Below are 25644 nucleotides of genomic sequence, written 5' to 3'. Positions count from 1 at the left end.
CACAACACTAACCACCTCACGTACATTTATACACAACACTAACCACCTCACGTACACTTATACACAACACTAACCACCTCACGTACACTTATACACAACACTAACCACCTCACGTACACTTATACACAACACTAACCACCACACGTACAGCCCCCGCCCCCCCCAGGGGGTCGGCCTAGCCCCCCCCCCCCAGAGGGTCTCGGGAGCCCCCCAACAGGGGTCCGCGGTGAAGTACTACTGCGAGTCGCCGGCGATTAACGAGAACTGAACCGAGCAAAGTGTCCGCGGTCCCTTAGCGGCTCAGGGCTGACGCGCGTCACCCGCTCTGGAATTGCCTTCACGTAGCACGGACACCCGACACACACACACCACATTCATCATCTACCTACTCGTTAAACACTACAACTACGACGTCGACGACAACACTTCACCCGGCGTCATTTACAAGTGAGGACTTCGGCTTAATGATGTAAAAAAGGAAAGTCCAGCGACAGTTTGTGGGGGATCTCAATGCGGACGAACGCGGTGGAGTAAAGATGAACAGCTGTGTGTGGGTAACAGTGAGCTGTGTGTGTAGGTAAGAGTGAGCTGTGTGTGTGTAGGTAAGAGTGAGCTGTGTGTGTAGGTGAGAGTGAGCTGTGTGTGTGGTTAAGAGTGAGCTGTGTGGGTAACAGTGAGCTGTGTGTGTAGGTAACAGTGAGCTGTGTTTGTGGGTAAGAGTGAGCTGTGTGTGGGTAAGAGTGAGCTGTGTGTGGGTAAGAGTGAGCTGTGTGTAGGTCAGAGTGAGCTGTGTGTGGGTAACAGTGAGCTGTGCGTGTGTAGGTAAGAGTGAGCTGTGTGTGTGTGGGTAACAGTGAGCTGTGTGTGTAGGTAAGAGTAAGCTGTGTGTGTGTAGGTAAGAGTGAGCTCTGTGTGTGTAGGTAAGAGTGAGCTGGGTGTGTAGTTAAGAGCGAGCTGGGTGTGTAGTTAAGAGTGAGCTGTGTGTGTAGTTAAGAGTGAGCTGTGTGTGTAGTTAAGAGTGAGCTGTGTGTAGGTCAGAGTGAGCTATGTGTGTGTAGGTCAGAGTGAGCTATGTGTGTGTAGGTCAGAGTGAGCTATGTGTGTGTAGGTCAGAGTAAGCTGTGTGTGTGTAGGTAAGAGTGAGCTGTGTGTGTGTGTGTGGGTAACAGTGAGCTGTGTGTGTAGGTAAGAGTAAGCTGTGTGTGTAGGTAAGAGTGAGCTGTGTGTGTGTAGGTAAGAGTGAGCTGGGTGTGTAGTTAAGAGTGAGCTGGGTGTGCAGTTAAGAGTGAGCTGTGTGTGTAGTTAAGAGTGAGCTGTGTGTGTAGTTAAGAGTGAGCTGTGTGTAGGTCAGAGTGAGCTATGTGTGTGTAGGTCAGAGTGAGCTATGTGTGTGTAGGTCAGAGTAAGCTGTGTGTGTGTAGGTAAGAGTGAGCTGTGTGTGGGTAACAATGAGCTGTGTGTGTGGGTAATTGTGAGCTGTGTGTGTGTAGGTAAGAGTGAGCTGTGTGTGTGTGGGTAACAGTGAGCTGTGTGTGTAGGTAAGAGTAAGCTGTGTGTGTGTAGGTAAGAGTGAGCTGTGTCAGTGTGTAGGTAAGAGTGAGCTGTGTGTGTAGGTCAGAGTGAGGTGTGTGTGTAGGTAAGAGTGAGCTGTGTGTGGGTAAGAGTGAGCTGCGTGTGTAGTTAAGAGTGAGCTGTGTCTGTGGGTAAGAGTGAGCTGTGTGTGGGTAAGAGTGAGCTGTGTGTGGGTAAGAGTGAGCTGTGTTTGTGGGTAAGAGTGAGCTGTGTGTGTAGGTGAGAGTGAGCTGTGTGTGTGTGGTTAAGAGTGAGCTGTGTGGGTAACAGTGAGCTGTGTTTGTGGGTAAGAGTGTGCTGTGTGTGGGTAAGAGTGAGCTGTGTGTGGGTAAGAGTGAGCTGTGTGTGGGTAAGAGTGAGCTGTGTGTGGGTAAGAGTGAGCTGTGTGTAGGTCAGAGTGAGCTGTGTGTGGGTAACAGTGAGCTGTGTGTGTGTAGGTAAGAGTGAACTGTGTGTGGGTAACAATGAGCTATGTGTGTGGGTAATTGTGAGCTGTGTGTGTGTAGGTAAGAGTGAGCTGTGTGTGTGTGGGTAACAGTGAGCTGTGTGTGTAGGTAAGAGTAAGCTGTGTGTGTGTAGGTAAGAGTGAGCTGTGTGTGTGTAGGTAAGAGTGAGCTGTGTGTGTGTAGGTAAGAGTGAGCTGGGTGTGTAGTTAAGAGTGAGCTGGGTGTGTTGTTAAGAGTGAGCTGTGTGTGTAGTTAAGAGTGAGCTGTGTGTGTAGCTAAGAGTGAGCTGTGTGTAGGTCAGAGTGAGCTGGGTGTGTGGTTAAGAGTGAGCTGGGTGTGTGGTTAAGAGTGAGCTGGGTGTGTGGTTAAGAGTGAGCTGGGTGTGTGGTTAAGAGTGAGCTGTGTGTAGTTAAGAGTGAGCTGTGTGTGTGGTTAAGAGTGAGCTGTGTGTCGTTAAAGTGAGCTGTGTGTAGTTAAGGGTGAGCTGTGCGCCGGGTTATGAGTGAGCTGTGTGTGGTTAAGAGTGAGCTGGATCTGAAATATGAAGGGGGCCTAGTTTAAGACTGCAAAGTGAGCTGGTTATGAACTAATAGTTTTCTGTGCCTGGTTTAAGAGTCGTATCCGGTTTAAGTGTGAGTGGTCTGGATTAAGAGTAAGCAGGGACTGGTTTAAGGGGTTGCTGCGTCTAGTTTAAGAGTGAGCCGAGTTCTGTTTAAGATTGAGCTGCGTATAAATGTATGGTGAACTTCTTTCACGCCGTACATAGCCAACCTTGGTAATTGGAGATGCGGGAGAAGGACAGCAACCTAAACACAAAAAGCAGTTCTCATGAAATTGGTTTAAGATTCGAGATTGAGTTGGGTTTGGTTTAGGAGAACGCTTGGTCTGGTTTAAAGAGTATGCAGATTCTCGTTTAACAGTGAGCTTGGCATAATTTAAGAGTGAGCTGTGTGTGGTTTAACGATTAATCTTTGGTTATATTTAAAAGTAACAGACGTCTGGTTTTCAGAGTGAGCTTGGTCTGGTACAACATTAGAGAATGAGTTCTGTCTGGTTTAAAATGTTAACCGGGTCTCGTTTGAGAGTGAGTTGGCAAGGTTAAGTGGACGAACTGGTTGATGTCTAACAGTGACTGTAAAATAGTCAATAAGAAACAGTAAGAACCCGGACACATTGACAATCAACATAAAATGCGATGACTTTTTTGAAATTCTAGAATTTTCGGCGGCCTATGGCCACCTTATTTTAGCTCCTGCGCAGGGCTTCTTAGTGCTACGCACCTTGCTCATCGCCCCCACTGATGTCCCCCCCCCCCCCGCCGCCAATGCATGTAGATAGTACGGACTCTATTGTATGTAGGGTGTGTAGGTTTATATGCCTACAAAATAAATCAAAAAATTTTGGTTGGGGGGGGAGGTGGACAATTGTTGTAAACCTGTTGGATCAACTGTTTACCCCCACATCTGGGGGGGGGGCGGGGGGTGGTGGTGTAGGCGCAGCTTTATTATACCAGAAAATAAGATACGCCTTAACTTGTGGGAGCAATAAGTCTGACGCGTGTTTGAAGTGTCTTAAATCAAACTGTTTCTTTATTTAGTTGCACAAAAACGAGCGTTTCTAAAGTTATATCTTCGCCTTTTCACGGACTGTATCACCCTGTCGCACAGTCAAATGGCTGTATCCACTCGCTCCCCACCGGCTCTTCTCGTAGCCCCCATTTATACTGTAAAAACCGGAAGTGACATCATGGGTTCAACCAATAGAGCGTCTAACCACAGGGGGGTTTTTTACACAGTCGGGATATTCCAAATCAAATATAACCAGTCCGTCAACAAATGTATGACAGATGTACATCAAATCTATATACAGAAATAATACACTCACTTTCTGTCTCATGATTCTTACAGGGGGGGGTGTCCACTTTCTCTAACTTTTTGATTCGGGACTTCTGAAAGGCTCTCATAATTTATTTGACGGACAATCGAACAGACGGAACGCCGGGCTTTCACAATAGAAGAGATCCTCGTGTGCAATAATCTGTGGAGCGTGCACGGTACGCTTACACGCATATGTAATACCCGTGTACAGGCTCACACTCTCATCATGCGCTCCCTTTTCCGCCGCAGGCAATTCTGTTTTTTTACCACGATGCTGTCCAGTCTTTTCGGAAAGAGAAACAAAGAACAGACCAACATTGCACCTGCAACCACGGAGAAGGAAGATGGAGGCTTCGTACTCCTGGGTGAGACTCAGTGAGACGACATCGTGGATGGAGTGAACCTGATGCTGCCGCATGATGACACGCGACGTTTTGCTCGCCCGTGTTCTGTGCGCGTGGGGAAGTTGATCGTGGCGGCAGCAGCAGCAGCATGCTGAAAGGGTTTTCTGCAAAATCCCAACTGACCTACTGTTTGGGCATTGCATTTAAATTGGACATTTCTGATCTTTCCCGTCAGGCAAGTTAGATTTTAAAAAATATATACTTAGCGAGCACACGCTGGTTAACACCGCTCTATTTGGTGTGGTGTTGTTTTCGGCACCTGTTAATATGCAACTTTGACTATGAGTGTTCATTCGTTTTAATTACAGAAGTCAAAAACAGGCAATGTGTGTTTCTGACAATGTGGGGAGCAGTAGTAAGTGGTTGGCGCGCTGTGCAACGAAACCGGCGACCCGAGTTCGATTCCCGCTCACGGCCAACACCGGTGACGATTATCTGAACTGGTCCTGGGCCTCCCCTAGGTCGACTCAGCCCTAAATGAGTACCTGGCGTGGTGTGTAGTAAACATCGCCACTGGGGAGACAAAGGCGGCCGGGCGTGGTGCTGGCCACCCACCCCCTCGTGTGCCGTGCCGGCCTTCATAGGTGCTCGCTAACAGCACTTGCCCCAACAGTCTGGTAAGGCTGAACGGGGGATCTTTATCTTTGTTTGTAGTGTATTTCTTACTTTTACATGCAAGTCGGTTCGAGCAGTGGCACAGTGGTTAGCACAATGCGCTGTGAACCTGCATGACCTCAGTTCAATTCCCGCCATAGCTAACACCAGTGACGAATGACACCTACCCTAGTCCCGGGTCCTCCTTTACCAAGTCCCATTGAGCAGCACGGTGAAGTATGGTCAAATAATCCCCATGTCCCAAAGTTGCGAGGAGGCATTCATTCAAGAGTAGACTTATAAAGGGCTGTAATTTATCTAGCTTTTACATTTATTATCTTAACGTCATTTATATAGCGCCTTGACAGAGAATTAAAAACGGTACAATGTATGAATGTAACGGTTGAGATGAGGTGAATAAAATAGATGAGGGCAAGCAATGGGGGGGAGGGCGAATCTGTGATGCGTGAATTTGGCGAAAGCAACATTGATGACAGTAAATTATGACGATGAATGAATGCGGAATGAAAATGTGTGCTCTGGTTTTGTAACAATGCATCGCATGTGCTTGTTATTTTTTTGGTATTAAATAAAGAGTAATACGAGATCATTAGATCCGTGTAATTAATTAACACTTCACAACACGACCAAGTGCTGGCCGTGTGTTTATTCGTTTGTTTTGTTTGGTAGCACACATGTTATCAATTTGTCTCCTTATCAAGAAAGCCAATCGTTTAGATTGGTGTGTGGCCAAGTCACCACAGCACTTATCCAAAAACCGATCTGCCGAGAGACAAGCATCAGTCGGTGGAGAGCGGGAGGGGGGCCCACATCATTTTAATATTCTGGAAAACTGCACGCACCTCCAGCATTTTGCAACTCTGCCGCTTTGACCCCAGCGCTGTCCTACCAGACAGTCTCGCTCCCTTCACCTGATGAAGGCCGCTTGTGTTGTGGCCGAAACGTCGTGAGAATATTATTGTGTTATTTTATTTTATCAATTTATTATTTTATTCTCATTCTACGTGACTTTACCGAAAGAACCAAAGAAGATGAACTGCGAACCAGTTTCATCATTAATGGGACCCATCGGTAACGTACAGTCGTCAACGTTGGCTACTGTCATATTCCTCTGGGTGGCCCATATACGTAGAGAGGGCCCTCTACCTTCATACACTGCGGCAAACCAATTTGCACATTCCCGAGGGCAACGGTTATTCACGTGTGTAAAGCAGACCGAGTGCGTTGGCGTGAGCCCGACAAGACACCAGAGGGCAGTGCCTTTTAAGTGTCGCCCTGTGAAGCCACAAGACTTCTTTTGCGTTCTGACATCACCCTTTCCACCATTGCTGGCGAGGTGACAGCCCATCTGCCTGCCACCCACTGCAAGGCTATTATTGCTGTGCGTCTTCCATTTTGGAGAATTGCGCATGTTTCCTTTTCAGCATAAACCCGAGCGACCGATGACATTTCCCTGCAGTGCCATTTCATCCGCACGTTCGGATTTTACGGAGAATATTCAAACGGAATATATATGGGTTTTTTCATCCTTTACTTGAAGTTAGCGACGAATCATTGGGTATTTGAAAATGCGATATATTGATTCATGGCCCAAAATTAATTCTTACACACACGATGCACCCGTTGAATTGTGCAGATGAGTGCTGATTACTGTTTAAGAAAGTTAAGTGGAAATCCCTTCAGAATGTTACAGCCAGAGTAATGGCGTGAACAAAATTGCACAAATGAGAAAATATAATACAACTTGTCCGGGCAATTTTTTTTTTATTAAAAAAGGGGATTCTTCAATTGAGCTGTTATTTTGTATCACGACAATCCACAAAATCGCTGGTGGGATGAATCATTGCTCGACATGACTGCTTGTTACAAAACAGCCTTGACTGTTATGTTTTGTTTTTGTTATAACCTAAACCTACTGACAGTAAACAGACCCCTTTGATCGCCCTTTATCATTTCTTAAAAATGCATACAATGGCGTGCCACCATTGCCCAACCCAGGGTGGAAATCTCCCCGCACGTAAGGAGCAGGCAGTGGCAACCCAGAGGTCTTTGGAGGCCTGGGGGGTCGGGAGGCCTGGGGCAGAATGCCACGTGATGTCCCCCTTCTTCATTCGTGTCAACAACAAAAACTAGTCCTGTTGTGAGGCTCTCTTTTTATGTGAGGCCCAGCGCAAAATGCCCCCTTTTTTTCGGCCCCCCTGCCTCCACCCCCCCCTCTGGACGGCTCTGGGAACCGCCAGAGCAGTGTTGTTCTGTAAACACCAGCCGCCCTAGGTGTGTTGCCCAGAGAGTGGTGGGTTTTCCTTGCTTAGATCTGATACATTGCCAAGGTAAGGATTTTCCGATAAATTCGATGCCAGCCGCCAGAGACTGGGTGAGTGTGGTTTGAATGCGGCTGCACCTCTGGTCACGCGATTTACATCAGCCTCTTCATTAACCTCTTCCTGCGAACAAGGTGGTGGTGCCATCCACCTCATCCAATAATCCACGATTTTAGTTTGCATGTGGAATTTGTTAAATAATAAATTATTGCTAAAGGTTAAAGGTATAACTTTTTTTGTCGATGGAAGTAATTTTATTTTGGTTCAGCTCAGGAATTACACTGGCAGGTTCACCAGCTTAAATATGTTTACATGTTTCTAAACACATGTTTATTGCCAATTAGATTGTTTTTATGACAGCGCTTTGCTCTCTGTGGCATGGGTGTTTTAAACAAACAAAAAAATCCACGTTCCACATGTTACTGTGCATCCTGGCTTTGCACAGATATTTTTTGTTAAGTTTATTGATGAGAGTTTTTGCTACTCCCCCATGTCTGTTCCTGGCAAAGGCCCTGGAATATCTTAGCCTATAGTAACCCAACATGCCATGCAAATAAATGAATCCAATGTTGATTAATTTCCATGACCACCTGCAACATTTTATTTTCCCATTCTGAAATCATAATTTAAATTTAAAGTACAAACTTTAGTAACAATAATAGCACTTTTGCTCAGAATTTCCCCTCCTGATCACTCATCTGTTGCTTCTACTACGAACTTCAGTCGTTAATTCCTCCACCCATGATGAGGACTCGATCATTTTGATCGTTCCATCTCCTCCATGCTGTCTTCAAACACCGTACTGCAGGTCAAAACACATTCTGCGTTTTTCCTTCGCATTGCTCCACTTTGGAATTCCATCCCATGGCCGCGCTTCCTTACTTCTTACAACATTGGTCATCTTCTTTGGTTCTTTCGGTAAAGTCACGTAGAATGAGAATAAAATAATAAAATAAAATAAGACAATAAAATTCTCACGACGTTTTGGCCACAACACAAGTACCCTTCTTCAGGTGAAGGAACAGACCTGTCGGGACGACAGACCTGTCGGGACGACAGGTCTGTTTAAGAAACATATACATTCTTATCTATTGTACCTTCAACAGTGCTGTTTGTTGCTTGTCACTTGTCACTTTTTGGGCCTTTTGGGCTGCACTCGGCAACTGTGATAATAAAAAAAAAATGTTCCCCAATTTTGCAGAATTGGATTTAATCAAGTTGAGCTAATGTGCTCAGTGTTACATGTCATCTTCTCATGGCTGCTATCATTGGCAGGAGATGCATCAGCTGCTGCGGGATCTGCAGGGCAGGCAACGCCTGCGCATTTGTACTCGCCTCCCTTGTATGCTGCTCAGGTGAGTCACAGTTAATCTTCTCAAACATGAAGGCACAACCTCCACAGGATATATAAATACTTTTATCCCTCTTATCCTTATCACCTACAAAGACAGCTGGCATGTTCTGTAAAGTACAAATGTTATTGGCCCACAAAGACAAAGGATATACCAAGAATTGCATTGTTCCATAATAACTATTTAACAATTGAAAATGACCACGTAAAAATGACCACGCATCTTTGTACATTGTACTTTATCGCACGCACACACAAACACACACGCATTCTCAGCATATGTAAGTCGCGCCCTGAACAGAAGCTATTCGTCAATCGGCCTCGTACGTGGTTAAATACTCAAATTGCCCTGAACTTAAAATGCGTTCCTGTCTGAACATGTGTTGCTTGCCAGCAGAACAAATGACAAACGTGTACTCCTATACACGATGGATTGCATGGCACAAAGAACGTGTGGGCTGTTATCGTGGGGCATTTAACTTTCCTAAGATACGGCATATGCGCCGTGCACACCATACTAACTGCAAAGCCAATGGGGACATTGATCTCAATATTATCATTTAGGATAAGCAAGCATATTTCTTTTTTAACAGGAGCATTCTTATACAAGAGAGCAGTATTCTTGGTTCTTTCGGTAAAGTCACGTGGTTTTTCGCACCTGATGATGATTGCTTGTGTTGCAATCGAAACGTCGTGAGAATTTGATTGTTGTATTTGTATTATTTCATTATTTCCCTTCTACGTGGTGACTTTACCGAAAGAACCAAGAATACGGATCCCTGCAGTCACGGAAGCTTTAAATCGAAATTCAAGAGGGCAGTGCCAACAACCAGTGCTCGTTCTTCTCCGTGAAAACTTGCTTCAAGATGAATAACAACAATGGCGGCGCTTCATTTATAGCATTTTCCCTTTCCCTGTTCTTTTCTAGTAAACATCTGACCCAATGGGAAATAACAAAATAAATTCATAATACAGGTTTTTGGGTTAGATCGCGTTATTTATAAATGTGTCGTAACCCTCCACCACCCGACACGGCCAATCAGCAAAAAAAGTGTCACGTTGACAAAAGACAAATAGTTGACTACTTTAGCCCACCGGTGTGTTGAAGAGTGAATCCACAACATTTACAGTTTGAGTACGACGTTTCGCTGGTAATTACATCCAGCATCATCGGGCAATTCAAACTGTAAATGTTGTGGATTCACTCTTCAACACACCGGTGGGCTAAAGTAGTAAACTATTTGTCTTTTGTCAACGTGACACTTTTTTTGCTGATTGGCCGTGTCGGGTGGTGGAGGGTTACGGCACATTTATAAATAACGCGATCTAACCCCCTAAAAGTTTATTATGAATAATATTGGTCGCGAAAGCCTACGTGTTAAACTAACAAAATAAATACAAGAACTGTCTTTGATTTGAAGCTTGCGTGCTGGTTCGGCAGTTCCACTGCTGGATTATTTTTTCCGCCTGCGGACGGCCGCTTGTGTTGCGATCGAAACGTCGTGATATATATTTATTTTTCTACCTACGTTACTTTTACCGAAATAACGAATGAGTATACAAGAACGGTGTTTAATCTTTGTGCCATTCCATTTGTACTGCCAGGCTTTAAACGCCGCTCGTTTACGGCGTACGGCGGCTACTGACTGGATAAATGAAAGCCTCGTGCGTGCGTGTGCATGTGTGAAGGGGGAACGGTAGTGTAGTGGTTAGCGCGCTGCGCTACGAACCCGGCGTCCCGAGTTCGATTCCCCGCACGTGGCCAACACCAGTAACGATTATCTGAACCGGTCCCGGGCCTCCCCTAGGTCGACTCAGCCTCAAATGAGTACACTGTGTGTGACGTGTAAACATCACATCTGGGGAGACAAAGTCGGCCGGGCATGGTGTTGGCCACCCACTCCCCTCGTGTGCCGCGCCAGGCCTTCATAGGTGCCTGCCAACAGCCCTTCCCCCCTCCCCCCCAACACTCTGTTACAGGCTATACGGGGGATCTTTGTCTTTGTTGTTTTTTGGAGGTGGTGGAGAGGGTGGGGTGGTGTGCGAAGTGTGGGGAGGCGATGGCAGCGGCTGCTTGGCCCGTGTGCCCCGTGCCGCCCAGCTGGCCTGTGTGCTGCGTTGGCGGGGACAACCTGCATCGGCAGATGTCGGTGGGCAGAGTGAAAGCCCCTGTGCAACCCGAGCTCGGGCACGCGCACTCGCAAACGTCTGGTCAGCATTCCACAAGTCGTAAAATCAAAACCAGCAGTTCTTGAATGGCTCCCTTAAAAAAAAAACGCGGTCGTTATTTATAAAGGTTTTTTTTTTGTATCTCAGAAAGTTATAGTGGTTAAAAATGTGCTTTTGCTTTTCTTTAGAAAAATTACCCAGTGCGGATTATTTTTTTCTTCCTCTCAGCTGTTTGCTTATAGGTCACAATCATGATTGTTTCTTGGTGGTTTAACGACAGTTCATCTCGGTCACATGGCCGATGCGTGCCTCGACTGAATTTGGCGTTGTGCCATCGATTGCAATCAGCCGCTTTCACTCGGAACTTTCTCTGATTGAGGAATTAAGGATCAAAAATTCTTAACCGCTGCGCCAAGCTACGTGTCGCGGATTCAGGAAAAGGCACAGCGTTGCATCGTTTTTCAAATGTATTGTCGCATCAGTACTCCTCTCAATGGGATGCACCCTTTTGCGTGAGCGGAGCATCGATGCCGGGTGATTGATTTGTAATTACGCAGCAAGTCGGGGCCTCTCGCACGGGGGCCAAGCCATTCATTAGCCTGAGGAATCGCCCTGTCGGGGTTATATAGTGGGGCCTGTCGGAGGCGAGACATCTCCGGGGGGGAGCCAAGAGAGAGTGTGCTAAGCGTTCTGTTTGGCAGCGGAGAAAATTACAGCACCCGTACCCACCTTACCACCGTGCCCCTCAGTTTCTTTGGTCGCCTATTAGGACACATTCGGGAGAACGCCGGTAGAAACCGATGGACATTGGTAACGATGTTAAAAGAGTTGCAAATTAAAAAAGTGCTCGACGTAGCAAAAATAGTTACTCCGCAAGCACTGCTGAACTTGTGAATTTATTAACTATAAGATTATAATTTATAGCTCGTTGTCAATCCACTACTGGACGAAGCCTTCCCCATACTCCTTTGAGACTCTAGGTTGTTTGGTCAGACTTTAAGATGCCTGGTTGAGGGTTGGGTGTAGTGGGTGTTTGGGGAGCAGAGCCAGTTCAGATATCACGATTGATGTTCGCCATAGTTGAGAGTCAAACTCACGGTTCCAACTTTCGAGGTGCAGTTCAACATTTCAAATTATGAGCGATCATTTCAATGTCCAACCTGTTTTAGATCTGCACTTAACAGTATAAAGTATTATTATTTATACATTTGAAAAGGTATTAAATACCTTTATTAATATTGTTCACTATATTTGGTCTCATCAAAGATTAAATAATTGAACAATGAATGTACTCGTGCACAATATGCAATGTAAAGGTGACTGGTTTATGTTTTTAAGTTGAATTGTAATTTTACAAAAGACATCTGCGGAAGGCACAGAAGTAGTGGTTCTTGGTATTAGAACGATGCCACGATACTATCTGCGGGAATCAATTATTTTCATACTCCACCTCAGCTTCATCGTAGCGGACTAAGGACTTCAGCAACAAAAAAACAACTGTTCCCCCTCTTTGTAGATACCACGTGTTTCATAATAGGGTCAAAATTTGCGTATGATTTAGTTAGGCAATTCCTTTAAAATGAAAGGCAACATCAAAGCTCCGAGCTGGGAGAGAGTCACGCAGTGCACTCAGCCCCGCGAGCCTCATGTGATTTTTGTTTGGCTACGTGGAACTTTCTGCGGGCCAACGCCCAGGTTTTCTAATAGACCCCCGTGCCAAACAGGACGGGTCATGTGCTCACGCTAACCAAGGGCGGGATAATGCATCATTTAATTAAATACGTACATATTGTTAAGCTCACATGATGTGTGCCGCGGTGGCGAGATGTTGACTACTTCGCCCGGTTTACAGGAGTTCGTAGGTTCGATCCCGAGCCTGACGCCTATTGTATATATTTGGAGTTTGCGTGTCACTCTCCCCATGGTCACGTGGATTTTTGTCCGGATTCTCTGTTTTTTTTCCCCTCCACATTTAGAAACATGCGTTAAGATTAATTTGGCTGCTCTAAATTTCCACGTGATAAGCCACTTCGTTGAGCTATCATTTGTGGCCAGGTCGCTTCCGAAAAAGAGCTACATAACTCAGTGGGCCTTACCTGGTAAATTATAAAATAGTTTTATAGTCCAGCAATCGAGGTATTTGATTTGTATAGCGTTCATCCAACGGTGGATCGATCTTGGTCGATGATGATATTTTACGAAATGGGATAAACGTCACCTCTGCAGCCACTAGAGGTGCTACTATTAATCACAATAGAGTAACGATTAATGGAGGTAATTAATTTAATCTCCTGGAAATTGTGAGGGTGTGACCCATTCCAAACGCGAGGTTCGTACCCCAGCCCCTTAACTGATCCCACCATTATCCCTGCGTGTCCCCCATCCTTTTATCACCAGTTATACGGTACGGTCCTTTGTGAATCCACTGCTGGATGAAGGCCTCGCCATTCAGTGTCGGTCGTGGTGGGCCGTTTGACCATACTTCTTCACCCTGGTTAGTTTGGGTTAATGAATGGGAGGCCCCGGACCGGTTTAGATATCGCTCGCCTGTGATATAAACCATGGCTGGGAATTACACCGAGGTTGGCGGCTTCATAGCGCAGTGCGCTATCCACTCGCGCTTACCTCAACTCCACCCGTCGCCAGTCAGCTGTTTTTGTGCCCCGGCCAGTAATAAGCCACGTGGCTCGTTGCTTCCAATGTATTTTTTACCGGACGGCCAAATGAAGAGCAACTATTCGTGCTTCCGGCTACGTTTCACGTTAACATGCCATGGGAATGACCGATGGCTCACCTGCCTAGGAAGGAGAGAATAAAACCGACCCACCTTGGTGGAATTCTACGGTAAACAATGTACAGGTGTCATATGATTCACATTCTTAGTGCCCGGAGGCGGGCGGGGGGGGGGGGTGCGTCTGTGATTAATTCGGCACACACGCACACAACACGGGCAGTGCAGAGTCTGTCCATGCAGCAGTGCCCTGCTATAAATATATCCTCATGTTACTGATTAAGGAGGCAGTATATGCCATAGGGTCAAGCCACACACTAGCGGCATTGTGCTCTTATTTTGTTGGGGTTTCTCCCCGGCCGCCCCCCCCCCTACTTTTTACAACTTACATGTGCTGTGCATACGGCAAGAATTTGACAGGATTACCTGCCACCAATTACCGCCGTGCCACAGGAGGAGTGCATTACCGCTCTCTCGTAGGTTTTTCTCATCACTGCTTTTTTTTCTCACGCATTTCATCTGGCCGCTTCCTACACCTCGGCGCATCTTTGCCATGAACCGCAAATTCAGCCCCATAAAGCGTCCAGAATCAACGCAGATTCATAGCCGCCAGGGGTCCGTGGCGTGTATGGCGCCTGGATAAAAACTGGAGCACTGGTGCATTTCATCACTTCAGGCCTGAGTAGGCCATGTGTATTCATATCATGTGTGCACATGCATGCACACATACTATGTCCGGTACTGTAATGCACATATAGTGTGTATAATCTTTGCAATATATACCCTGATTATAAAATGTGTAATAAGGACAAATTAAAGGTAATAATACTTATTTGCTGCCTTTGGTCAATCCACTGCTGGATGAAGGCATCTCCACAACATTGTCGGCCATGAAAGACGTCTGACCATACTTCACCACGCTGGTCAGTGCGGGTTGCTGAAGTTACAGGACATAGATTTTTAATCAACCCTTTTCCTACTTGGGAGACTTCACGCACTCTTAAGTCAAAATAAGTTACAGCTGAAAAGTCAATTGCTTTGAATTTTTTTCTCTCTCACAATTTCTGATTAATATCTTGAAAGTTATAATGAACAGGCTTTTTACATATATATGTAAACGATCTACAATAACATAACCGCGGGGGACCCTTAAGTCCTGCTGACATCTGAGACGCTGCTCAGGCACTGGAATATTTACAGCAGAGCCATCGAGCCTAGCCGGGGCAACGTCTCCTCCAGCTGCTCACCCGCGACTGGGTCTGGCTCCCACGTGGGGGAGAGAGCGCGGAACGGAGCCAGAGAGGTGATCTCTGAAGATGACCAAACTGGAGAGCGTGATCCCCGCAGATGCTACGCATGTGCCTTAGAGTATGGGGAAGAGGTGGAGGAGGGGGGATGGGGGGGGGCAGGTGTGCTTCCAGGGCAATTGTCACAAAACATTAGCTTTGGTGGGAGGTGGGGAGTGGCAGGAGGTTCTCAGAATCCGATTATTTATACTGGAGGAATCCGATGAGCTATGAAGCTCTTTTTCACAGATGTCCCAGTAGGTTCTGCAATCCGATCGCCTTAGGCGGTCACCGATCCAGGCTGTCGGCGATCCGTGTCGCCGCTCGTCCTCACTGGGGCTCGTGCAGGTTTGAGCATTATTTATAACCGCGAGTCAATTCGTGGACGCTGCTTAGCATTACAAACCCCGTGCTGCGGCAGGCACGACGTCCCATCAGACGCTTGTGCTAGCACGGTGGCGGACCGGTCCGGCTGCCCTGTGTGTGGCTCCGACTCTGCATTCCAGTCACGGGCGCGAGTGATCTCTATGTTTGGCTTGACACTTGCTCTAAACCCTAGAAGCCTGATAAACAGGCCTGATGGGGCTATGGCCCTTGAGGTCTTGCCCTGCTGCTTGCTCTCCCTGCACGGGAGAAGAGAGAGGCAGAAGGGTTGGGTTTTTTTAAAGAGCTTTGTTGCAGTGGTATATAATAGTGGTCAGCCCTCTGTCAACCCACCGCGCGATGAAAGCCTCCCCATCCCTTGTCAGTCATGGGGGATTTTGACCATACTTTACCGTGCATGTCAATGCAAGTTGGTTAAGGGGTGGAGGTCCCGGGACCGGTTCGAATATCACTTGCCGCTGATGTTAACCGTGACTGGGCGTTGAGCTCAGGTTCCCGGGTTCATAGGGCAGTGCGCACACACAATCTGTGCCACCACTCCCTTGCACGGTGTTTATAAATAAGGAATCCAGAGTTGGTTTTAAAATCTACTTTTATATACACAAAAACAGCGCTTGTGGTGCTTGAAATCCTGAAGCAGCAATAACATTCCTTCGACATTAGCAGGCTCTAATGCCATTCATCAAATTAGAAACCCAGTTTAAGAACACACTTTAATCTACCTTTAAAAAAAATTGCAGCTTGTTTTCACCTCTTATGTGAAGGGAGTTAATAATTATTTAAAGTCAATCAATTCGAATGTTGGCAATATGCCCACAATGTCACCAAGCTCAACCAAAACAACACATAATTGAGTGCCATGTTATACATAACTGCACGTGGCTGAAGCTTTAATCGTAAATAAATGTTTTTTTTTGCAAACAACATTTATGTTTTATTATCCTTACGTCAAAGCAGAATGCAAAGACGATAACCGCTCATGCTTCCATCCAGCCATGAGCAAAGCACTTGTAGTGCAATGCACTGCATGAAAATACTGTATCGTGGCCTGCCTAGGCAAGCACGCATGACCCTGTACTCATATGGCTGCTGGGGATTGCTTAGACAAGGAGTGACTGTTTTCTTTGTGTGGGTGGTACTCCGTAAAGAAGCGCTGGCTAACACCAAAACAACAAACCATAACTTGCCAGACGTGTAACACCCCCCCCCCCCCCCCACGTGAACAAAATGTCGGTGGGGGTGTCGGGTCACTTGGAGACCGTGAGCTCGCTCGCTCGCTCGCTCACGGTCTCACTGGCCTCCCCGAGTCCTTGACCAGGCCACTTAACGAGGCCCTGCGCCCACTGGGCGGAACTGCCCCGACGGGCCGGCGTTATCCGTCATGCTTGTCACGTGGGCGCAACAGGTTGGAGGCAAGGTCAGGTAACGCCTCGCTCACTTGACCCCACATTGCCCAACGGCAGCCGCTTTTGAGCATGTAAGTGTTGTCGACCACGGGTTTCGTTTTCCAGACATTAATCGTGAGTTGATGCATTCCCCCTCTCTCCTCCCCGCCCCCCCCCCCCCCGTGTCCTTCTCCTTGCAAAGGAGAAACCTTTGCACACATTCTTGAAGTCTTGCCTCCCAAGCCCACAGACCAATTCTGTTTCATTAGGGAAGGTGGGGGGGGGGCACTTTCTTTTCCTCCGCCTACACCCCTACCCTTGTGGAGTCTAAGGGAACTGGACTTTGCCATTCATTTGTCAAGTGTTATCACTGTTACAGAGCACAGGCAGGCAGAACGGGCTCCCTGAATGGAGCTATTGATCTCCCACGTGTTCAAAGGCTCGAGGACGTGAACAAACAGGGCCGCATGTGAAAACATAAAACAGAAAAATATTTTCTCCCCTCTGAGCGGTCTCCCCTGTTTATTCCATTTTTATAAACAGTTCCGTGCACCACGTGACGAGAAAATGTAGCGTGCCGATAATGTTGATGCGTTGATTTATTTCACGGTGTATAGTTTACCTCTGCAATAGTCTTCATGACTCGTAAAAAAATGTAACGTGTCAGTCGAGCAATTCATTACGTCGCACTGGGGATATAATTTAAGGGGCCCGAAAATAAATCTTGTAAATGATTTATAGCAGGCAAGTACATGGTCGACTTTATGTACTTACCGCCTGGACTTTAACCCCCGACATATTTCAGTAACCCACAACGGTCAGCCTATACCCACGACAAGTAATTTTACTTCTATGCATGCATTTCTGTGCATTAATATTCCAAACGTTACCATTAATTGTAACGTACACTATATATTTCCATTACGCTGTGTTTTTTATTTGTAGTCCACTCCCCTCACGGTCCAGGTTCTGCTGGAGTGATACATTTTTGGTGGCAATTATCAGTGCAAGCAACCTTGCTTTGATGATACATTTGAATCTAATCAAATCGGCTGAATCAGAACCGGAAAAAGCAGCTCTCTGCAACCTGTACTGAGCTCAAACTGGAGTTTGCTACATAGATAACTTCAACAGGTGTGGCCATTGAGTGCGAGTTTTTGTGTTGTGGGATTGGCATGGAATGACATTGGCCACACCTGACTAAGGCACTCAGAAAACCTGGTAAGCCTGGATCACAGCATGGACCGGACCACATTTACAAGTCGCTATCATCATCATCATAATCTTCAGCAGTCAAATTCCCCTGCTGGATGAAAGCCTCCCCATTCCACCTTACACCTGTGCACGAACTTATTTCGTCACTGCATCTCCTCGACGGACGGACATTTCAATTCGTTATGGCCGCTGTGCCAAATGCGAAATGAATCGTGGAAAACTGAAATGGAATGCCCGCATGCACGAGAGTGTGGTTAGAGGAATGCCGCTATCGTCCATAAAAGTTTAAGCATTTATTTTGTTAAAGACGTTGTGATGCGTGCCCCGATTTCCACGGTTATGTAAGTTTAGTCATTGCAATATTGTCTCATGTGCTGTCACACAGGTCAGGCTCCTACGGAGTGGCAGATGAGGCACATCTCACATTTATAATGTTGCAAAATGGTGACTCACTTTTTAGGTTTAAACTATGAGAAGTATTGCTGACGCCACAACGTTGATGTTAACGTGTTTTTTTTGTATCGGTTTGAATCCAAAGAACCAATGGGCCGATCCTTGTTTTTTTTGTTCTCCAGTGTATTAACTGCCCTGGTAATAAGTGGAGAGGAGAATGAAGTGTTCAAAGCTGGTATTATTGCTCATTATACCATTGACTGGCAGTGCGGAGGTGAGGTGGCTGTTCATTCTTTGACCTGGGTCATATGATCACACTTGTAGCTGAGTCTAGACCATTCTATCCACCACCCTGCCCAGGTTGACGTATATTGCTCAGTTGCAAGTCGATCTCTCTTGGTTGGTTGCCGTCTTCAAGGGGCCTCTTTGTTGTCTTCCTCTCGCCCCGCAGCCTTTTAGGCCTTTGGGGCCCTGACCGTTTCCTTTCACCGACATCTCCTTGCAGTGGCCTTTCCACTTTTTTCTATTCGTCACCGCGTCTTTCAACCAAGGCAGCTTCTCCTTCCATCCCATGCAGCGGTTGACGTTTGACATCAAATTCGTGGTCTCGTGTTCCCCTCCATCACCGTCTTTGCAGCCATTCACCATTCATCTGGACCACACGTCCAAATCATTGCAGCGTCCCGTGCTTGAACTGACTTAATATACGACCTCACTTGACCCCTCCGTATTCCAACGTTATTATATTTTTCAGCCGGGGCAGGCGGCGACGGGAGGCGCAACGGCCGGCGGCGGCCCTGCCCAGCAGAGCGGCGAGGCGGCCCACCCGCTGAGCTGGCTGCACGGAGTTCCCTTCTCGCTGGCGCCACGCTACCAGCTGGGCCGGCAGGGGCAGCAGGACCCGCCGCCCTCCGTCTTCGTGCAGCTGAGCCAAGCCGACGAGAGCCTCAAGAGCTACGCGTACGACTTCGCTTTGGAGCGCTCGGTGCTGTGCTCCTCGTAGTGCCCCTCTGCGCCGCTCCTGCTTGTGCTGGTTGTCGTTGTTGTCGTGGTGGTGGGTCACCTAGCCCCCCCCCCCAACCTCCCTCCCCCCCCGTGTGTCCTTACACTTCCACAAACTCTGTTGCCCGCATATACTGTACTAAGCAACGTCGTTTCATTCGTTCATTTGGAAAAGCCACACCGAGTCTCAAGACTTTGTCAGTAGAAGGGTATTGGGGTTGTGCATGTGTAAGTAACAACCTGCCATTCAGTAGAGGTTGAAGTAACACTCGGAGATCTGCACGGCCAACGTTTGCGAGCGTATCTGCTGTACTGCCACCTCCTTGCCACTTCGCGGTCCGGTGGGTTTTTAGATTTTCACAAATCTGCCCGAGTCACAAACTAATAAGCATAGCTGGGTGTGCTATACTTCGCCAAAGAGCATAAACCATCATGCGAACTCCGATCACCCTCGCAGCAGCGGCTCTTTGATAGCGGTCAAACAAAAGGCGGTCGCTACATCGCGCGCTTTCGGACGCGCTTCTGCGGCCGTCTGGAACGCTCTTCCTTTCCGATATTAGGAAGCCACTGGAGCTGTTGCACTTTTAAATCTAGATTGAAAACTAATTTCTTTCGAACTGCTTTTTGTGTTAAGTTTGTTGTTCTTCCCCTGCACCTCCGATGAGCACGATCGGCTACGTACGGCGCGAAAGAAATTCAACGTACACACATGCATGCGACTATCCTCCATTCTGTGTTCATCCCCAGGTGCCCCTCTGCCTCCACACGAGGCTGACATCCCCTGGATTAGAGTTGAAGCAATTAGTCGTATTGACCGTTGGATCGATCCTGCAGCTACACTTTCCAACCTGCAGTTGTTTGGTCATGTCGACGGCAGTACCTTTGTGCAGCCGTATAATTTGTGGGCTTTTTTTTGTGAACACCTAATTAAGGCGTTTCAGAGCCATCAATTACGTGGTTTATTTCGTTTAGATTGGCGGCTAAATCCTTGGAAGAGGAAATCACACACGCTGTCACAGAGGTCTTTATTCAAATGTTTATATGCTGTTTACTCTCTCTGAACACGACACTTGCTGCTCTGTGTTTGGTAATGTGGCTTGCTCTCGTTCTCTAACCATTTTAATGTATTCTGGTACATGCGCGCCTAGGGGCCAGCGTGTACGCAGAAAGTGCACAGTACTTTAGTTACCTCAGCTCAGAATTGGTTTGTGAACACTTTCGCAACCCACTAAGCAAATACGCGGACAATCGTGGGTCTTGACTCACCGTGCCGACAGCATCTTCCACAAAGCACGCAGCTCCGAGTGATCGCCGGTGAACTTGAGCCGCCGCTCTTGTCGACACGAGCCTGAGGCTCGCCTGCGACACCCCGGCCAGCCGCAGTCGGACGGGCGATGGGTCGCCTTCAAATCGCGAGTCACAGGGTGCAGCATCCAGGCCCTGTTAAGTTCTAACGAGACAGCAAGTGGTACCAACTCTTCGACAATCACCCAACCGCCAACAGCTACACGATGGGGCACCGTCATTGGCTGGTTAATAGTGGGTAAGTGAGGCATTGACAGGTTCGGCTGACCTATAGCTCATGGTGAGTCTGAAACTCCCTTCTCTGCTTTTAACCATCACATGGCAGGTGACAGTGAGGCTGGATGCACTGCTTCCACTCCTATGGTCATGGCAATCGCTTCCTGTAGCCCGCTGTAGGTGGTTCAACTTTCAAAGTTTATCTTGTTTAACCAGGTGAGAATTCACGAGGTCAGGATGTCACCTCATGCGCAAGCGTGACCGGGGAGGGGAGATGTGGGGGTCACCAAAATGACAAAAGCAAACCAAATAAAATAAATTACAGCAATGGAGCCTATAGAATTCGGAGCAACAAAAGCCGTGCCACGTGAAAAATCGATAACGTTGCACAAACACAACTCGACATCAATACAATCCCTGTTGCTTACGTCAGTTTGGGCAGATTATTTTTCGACTGATCGTAATACTGTACAATTATAATTGAGTTACATATATATAGTGACTTGTACAATGTGTAAACGGACAAGGTTGACCGTGTACAATGGAGGTTTTTTTTTTTGGCCCGAGGTGGCTTATTGAAGGAATTTGCTGAGTTCACATAGTGCCGTTCCCCTGCAAGGTACGTGCGATGTGTCCGGTATTCCTGAGCCATAGAGTGGTGCTTGGCAATTGAATACAATTGTAATAGCTAGGTCAAGCATTTGCAATACTTTGCACTAAAGATACTGGTGGGGTTTTCTTTAATAGCCATTGCTTGCAACGTATAAAGTGAGCTGCGATGCACATTAGACGTGGCCTCTGTCTGCCAACAATAGCACGCTTGTTACGGAGGCTAGAAAATTAAAACGACTTTTCCGTGAACCGTTAATTGAAAACAAAGAAATAAAAAAAATGTCAATCTGTTTATTGTTGTGGTGGAACTGCTCGGTAGCACTAAGTTGTTGTTTTTTATATATATATAACGGAGGGGCACGTGTGTCTAATTTCAAGGCCCATTACGCTGCGCAGCGATAACGAAGCGTCGTCTTGCGCGCGCGTCCCAGCGTCGGGCAGGCAGGAGGAGCTCGGCCAATTCGGGGTGCGTGCAGCGACTTGGCGAGCGGGCTGGGTAGTGACGGCCGTCAGTCAAGGGAAGCGGAGTCCCTTAATTAGAGCGCCGGTTTAATTTGATGGGAAGTCATGGGAGCTCGCGGTGCTGCCTTCGGCTGCGGGGGAGGTTCGTCCGTCATTATCGGCTTTGCTTAGAGACTTGGCGTCTTCATTCAGGCGTGAAACGATGCACGGGCATTCTGTGACCGGATGAGGTGTGCGATGATTTGATTCGGTAATCGAATCACTTTTAGTTTCTTCTCAACGCGCCGTCTCATTTGTATGGGCTCCCACTGTCTCTCTCGTGCGTACTCTGTGCACCGTCGGGTTTTTTCCAGTACTGTTTTAATGTTGCGCTGTCTCGTTTGTTCTGTCTGAATCATTCCATTTGTTTTAAAGAAATTTAAAAAAAGTGTATCATTGGAAAATATTCTATGCTTATTCGTATGATTCAAATAATGTATTATGAGTGTAAGCATTGGTATTAATTGATTAACCATTGCAGGCCCACTGACGATGAGCATGCGTACATTTCCAAATGGAATGAGCTGGACAATTGGTTATCGAGTAGCTGTATAATAATGTTTTGCCTGGGTCATTATTTGCAAGTAAGCATCATGGTGCTTACTGTTAATGTCATGGTTACGCTATTGCCAATTATGCACGTAATTAGATTCTATTTTTGACCTGCGGGTAAGGGCCGATTTAGGGTAGAAGTTTAAATAAATAATATGTTGAACGTGAAAACATTAATCATCACGTGTAGAATATGCTGGCATAGTGGACAAGACTTTACCTACATTTTTGTTTATGTTTGTAAAAGAAAATGACAGCATTCTTAATATCTCAAATGGAATGCGGTATGTTGCTTATCGAGTGTGCTACGTGGGTAATTTAATTTGAGATGTGTACATTATTACAAAACTCGCGATCGCTCCAAGGGGATCGCAGATCGCAGTGTGACAGCCACTTATGATTAGAATGTTTTTTTCTTTCCAAGTATGGTTATCATGTTGGTAACCTGAGCAAGACCTTGCGCAGACAGACAAACAACGTTGGGGATTTTTGTTGTTAATGTTTAAAAGCATACTTTTATAAGAGGTACGTTCTTCCTGGGTCAGGAAGTAAAATGCTTTTTTTTTCTCACGCCAGTTTTTGCTCGAGTTACCAACACACCAAAAAACACAATTTGTCCGAACCAAACACGACTCTCTGCTGAGGTTGCAATTACAGTTAAGACCCCAAACAGTGTGGATCTCTTCACAATTCTGGCAAAAATCGTCTGATGATGCTGGATGTTATTACCAGCGAAACGTCACAGTACTCGGAATTGTAAATGTTGTGGGTTTACTCTGCAAACACAACGGTGGGCTGAAGTAGTCACTAATTGGCAAGTTTTGTTTTACGTGACAACCTTACTAATTGGCTGTGTCGGGTGGTGGCGTGTTAACGACACATTTATATATTTATACGCGATCTAACCCAACAAACCTTTATTATGAATAATATTGGTCGCGAAAGCCTTCGTGTCGGACAGCTGCAAGCCCGTTGACTTTTAAGACAATCTGTGTTTGGCATGGTAAATTACATTATGGGTATTCTTTGGGTCTTTCGGTAAAGTCACGTTGATAGGTTCAAAGAAAATAACAAAATAATACAAGACTACGACGTTTCGATCGCAACACAAGCGGTCGTCATCCCCTTTTACTGATGACCGCTTGTGTTACGATCGCAACGTCGTAGTCTTTTGTTGAACCTATCTACGTGACTTTACCGAAAGACCCAAAGAATTTGAATTCCTGCAGTCACGAAAGCTTTAAGTCAATATTTACATTATGGGTATACTGTTGGGAGTGTAATAATATACGCAACGCTGTTGATAATCCTGAGCCCGTGTAATTCATATACAGTGAGGGAAAAAAGTATTTGATCCCCTGCTGGTTTTGTACGTTTGCCCACTGACAAAGAAATGATCAGTTTATATTTTTAATGGTAGGTTTATTTGAATAGTGAGAGACAGAATAACAACAACAAAAATACAGAAAAACGCATGTCAAAAATGTTATAAATTGATTTGCATTTTAATGAGGGAAATAAGTATTTGACCCCTCTGCAAAACATGACTTAGTACTTGGTGGCAAAACCCTTGTTGGCAATCACAGAGGTCAGACGTTTCTTGTAGTTGGCCACCAGGTTTGCACACATCTCAGGAGGGATTTTGTCCCACTTCTCTTTGCAGATCTTCTCCAGTCATTAAGGTTTCGAGGCTGTCGTTTGGCAACTCGAACCTTCAGCTCCCTCCACAAATTTTCTATGGGATGAAGGTCTGGAGACTGGCTAGGCCACTCCCGGACCTTAATGTGCTTCTTCTTGAGCCACTCCTTTGTTGCCTTGGCCGTTGTGTTTTGGGTCATTGTCGTGCTGGAATACCCATCCACGACCCATTTTCAGTGCCCTGGCTGAGAGAAGTAGGTTCTCACCCAAGATTTGACGGTACATGGCCCCGTCCATCGTCCCTTTGATGCGGTGAAGTTGTCCTATCCCCTTAGCAGAAAAACACCCCCAAAGCATGTTTCCACCTCCATGTTTGACGGTGGGGATGGTGTTATTGGGGTCATAGGCAGCATTCCTCCTCCTCCAAACACTGCGAGTTGAGTTGATGCCAAAGAGCTCCACTTTGATCTCATCTGACCACAACACTTTCACCCAGTTGTCCTCTGAATCATTCAGATGTTCATTGGCAAACTTCAGACGGGCATGTATATGTGCTTTCTTGAGCAGGGGGACCTTGCGGGCGCTGCAGGATTTCAGTCCTTCACGGCGTAGTGTGTTACCAATTGTTTTCTTGGTGACTATGGTCCCAGCTGCCTTGAGATCATTGACAACATCCTCCCGTGTAGTTCTGGGCTGATTCCTCACCGTTCTCATGACCATTGCAACTCCCTTGGCCTGGAGCCCCAGGACAAGGGAGATTGACAGTTCTTTTGTGTTTCTTCCATTTGTGAATAATCGCACCAACTGTTGTCACCTTCTCACCAAGCTGCTTGGCAATGGTCTTGTAGCCCATTCCAGCCTTATGTAGGTCTACAATCTTGTCCCTGACATCCTTGGAGAGCTCTGTGGTCTTGGCCATGGCAGAGAGTTTGGAATCTGATTGATTGATTGCTTCTGTGGACAGGTGTCTTTTATACAGGTAACGAGCTGAGATTAGGAGCACACTCTTAAAGGGAGTGCTCCGAATCTCAGCTTGTTACCTGTATAAAAGACACCTGGGAGCCAGAAATCTTTCTGATTGAGAGGGGGTCAAATACTTATTTCCCTCATTAAAATGCAAATCAATTTATAAAAATTTTGACATGCGTTTTTCTGGATTTTCTTGTTGTTATTCTGTCTCTCACTGTTCAAATAAACCTACCATTAAAATTATAGACTGATAATTTCTGTGTCAGTGGGCAAACGTACAAAATCAGCAGGCGATCAAATACTTTTTTTCCCTCACTGTATAGTGTTGGTTTGTAGTTAAATATACACATGCCGTATATCTAAGTATGTAATGCTCATGTGTGCGTGTAAACATCTGCGACGGGGGATACGGACACACCATCACCTTTTTTCATGCGCCGTGCCAGACTTCACAGGCGCGCTTGATGGAAATTTACAAACGCCCCGTTTTTTGTTCTCGTTTTTACAAATGCTGACCAAGGTGGCTTTCATGATGATGGTTACAGCCACTGATTTTAAAGGCAAGGGGCCAGCACATCACGACGGTGCGTTAACTGTGCGCTTTCATTTATGCAATCTATTAAAGTCGTGGATGTTTAGGCTCTTGGTTATTCCTCATGACGTGCATCGAGTGCTTTAAATAAATGCATTCCCCAAGCAA

General features: G+C 46.4%; 1 protein-coding gene across 1 annotated transcript; it reads left to right on the top strand.

The window, feature by feature from the left end:
* Nucleotides 1–272: 272 nt before the first annotated feature.
* On the top strand, nt 273–25644 carry UMAD1 (UBAP1-MVB12-associated (UMA) domain containing 1). Its single transcript, XM_076066071.1, has 4 exons — nt 273–447; nt 4145–4260; nt 8511–8590; nt 18904–25644. Exons 2-4 carry the CDS (start codon nt 4167–4169, stop codon nt 19150–19152), a joined length of 423 nt encoding a protein of 140 aa, XP_075922186.1. The 5' UTR covers nt 273–447; nt 4145–4166; the 3' UTR covers nt 19153–25644.

Source organism: Petromyzon marinus, chromosome 10, assembly GCF_048934315.1.
Source record: "Petromyzon marinus isolate PM22_M1 ecotype Great Lakes invasive population chromosome 10, UKy_Petmar_22M1.pri1.0, whole genome shotgun sequence".
Taxonomy (NCBI): domain Eukaryota; kingdom Metazoa; phylum Chordata; class Hyperoartia; order Petromyzontiformes; family Petromyzontidae; genus Petromyzon; species Petromyzon marinus.
The sequence above is the reverse complement of the archived record's forward strand: the minus strand, read 5'-3'. Positions and strand labels throughout refer to the sequence as shown.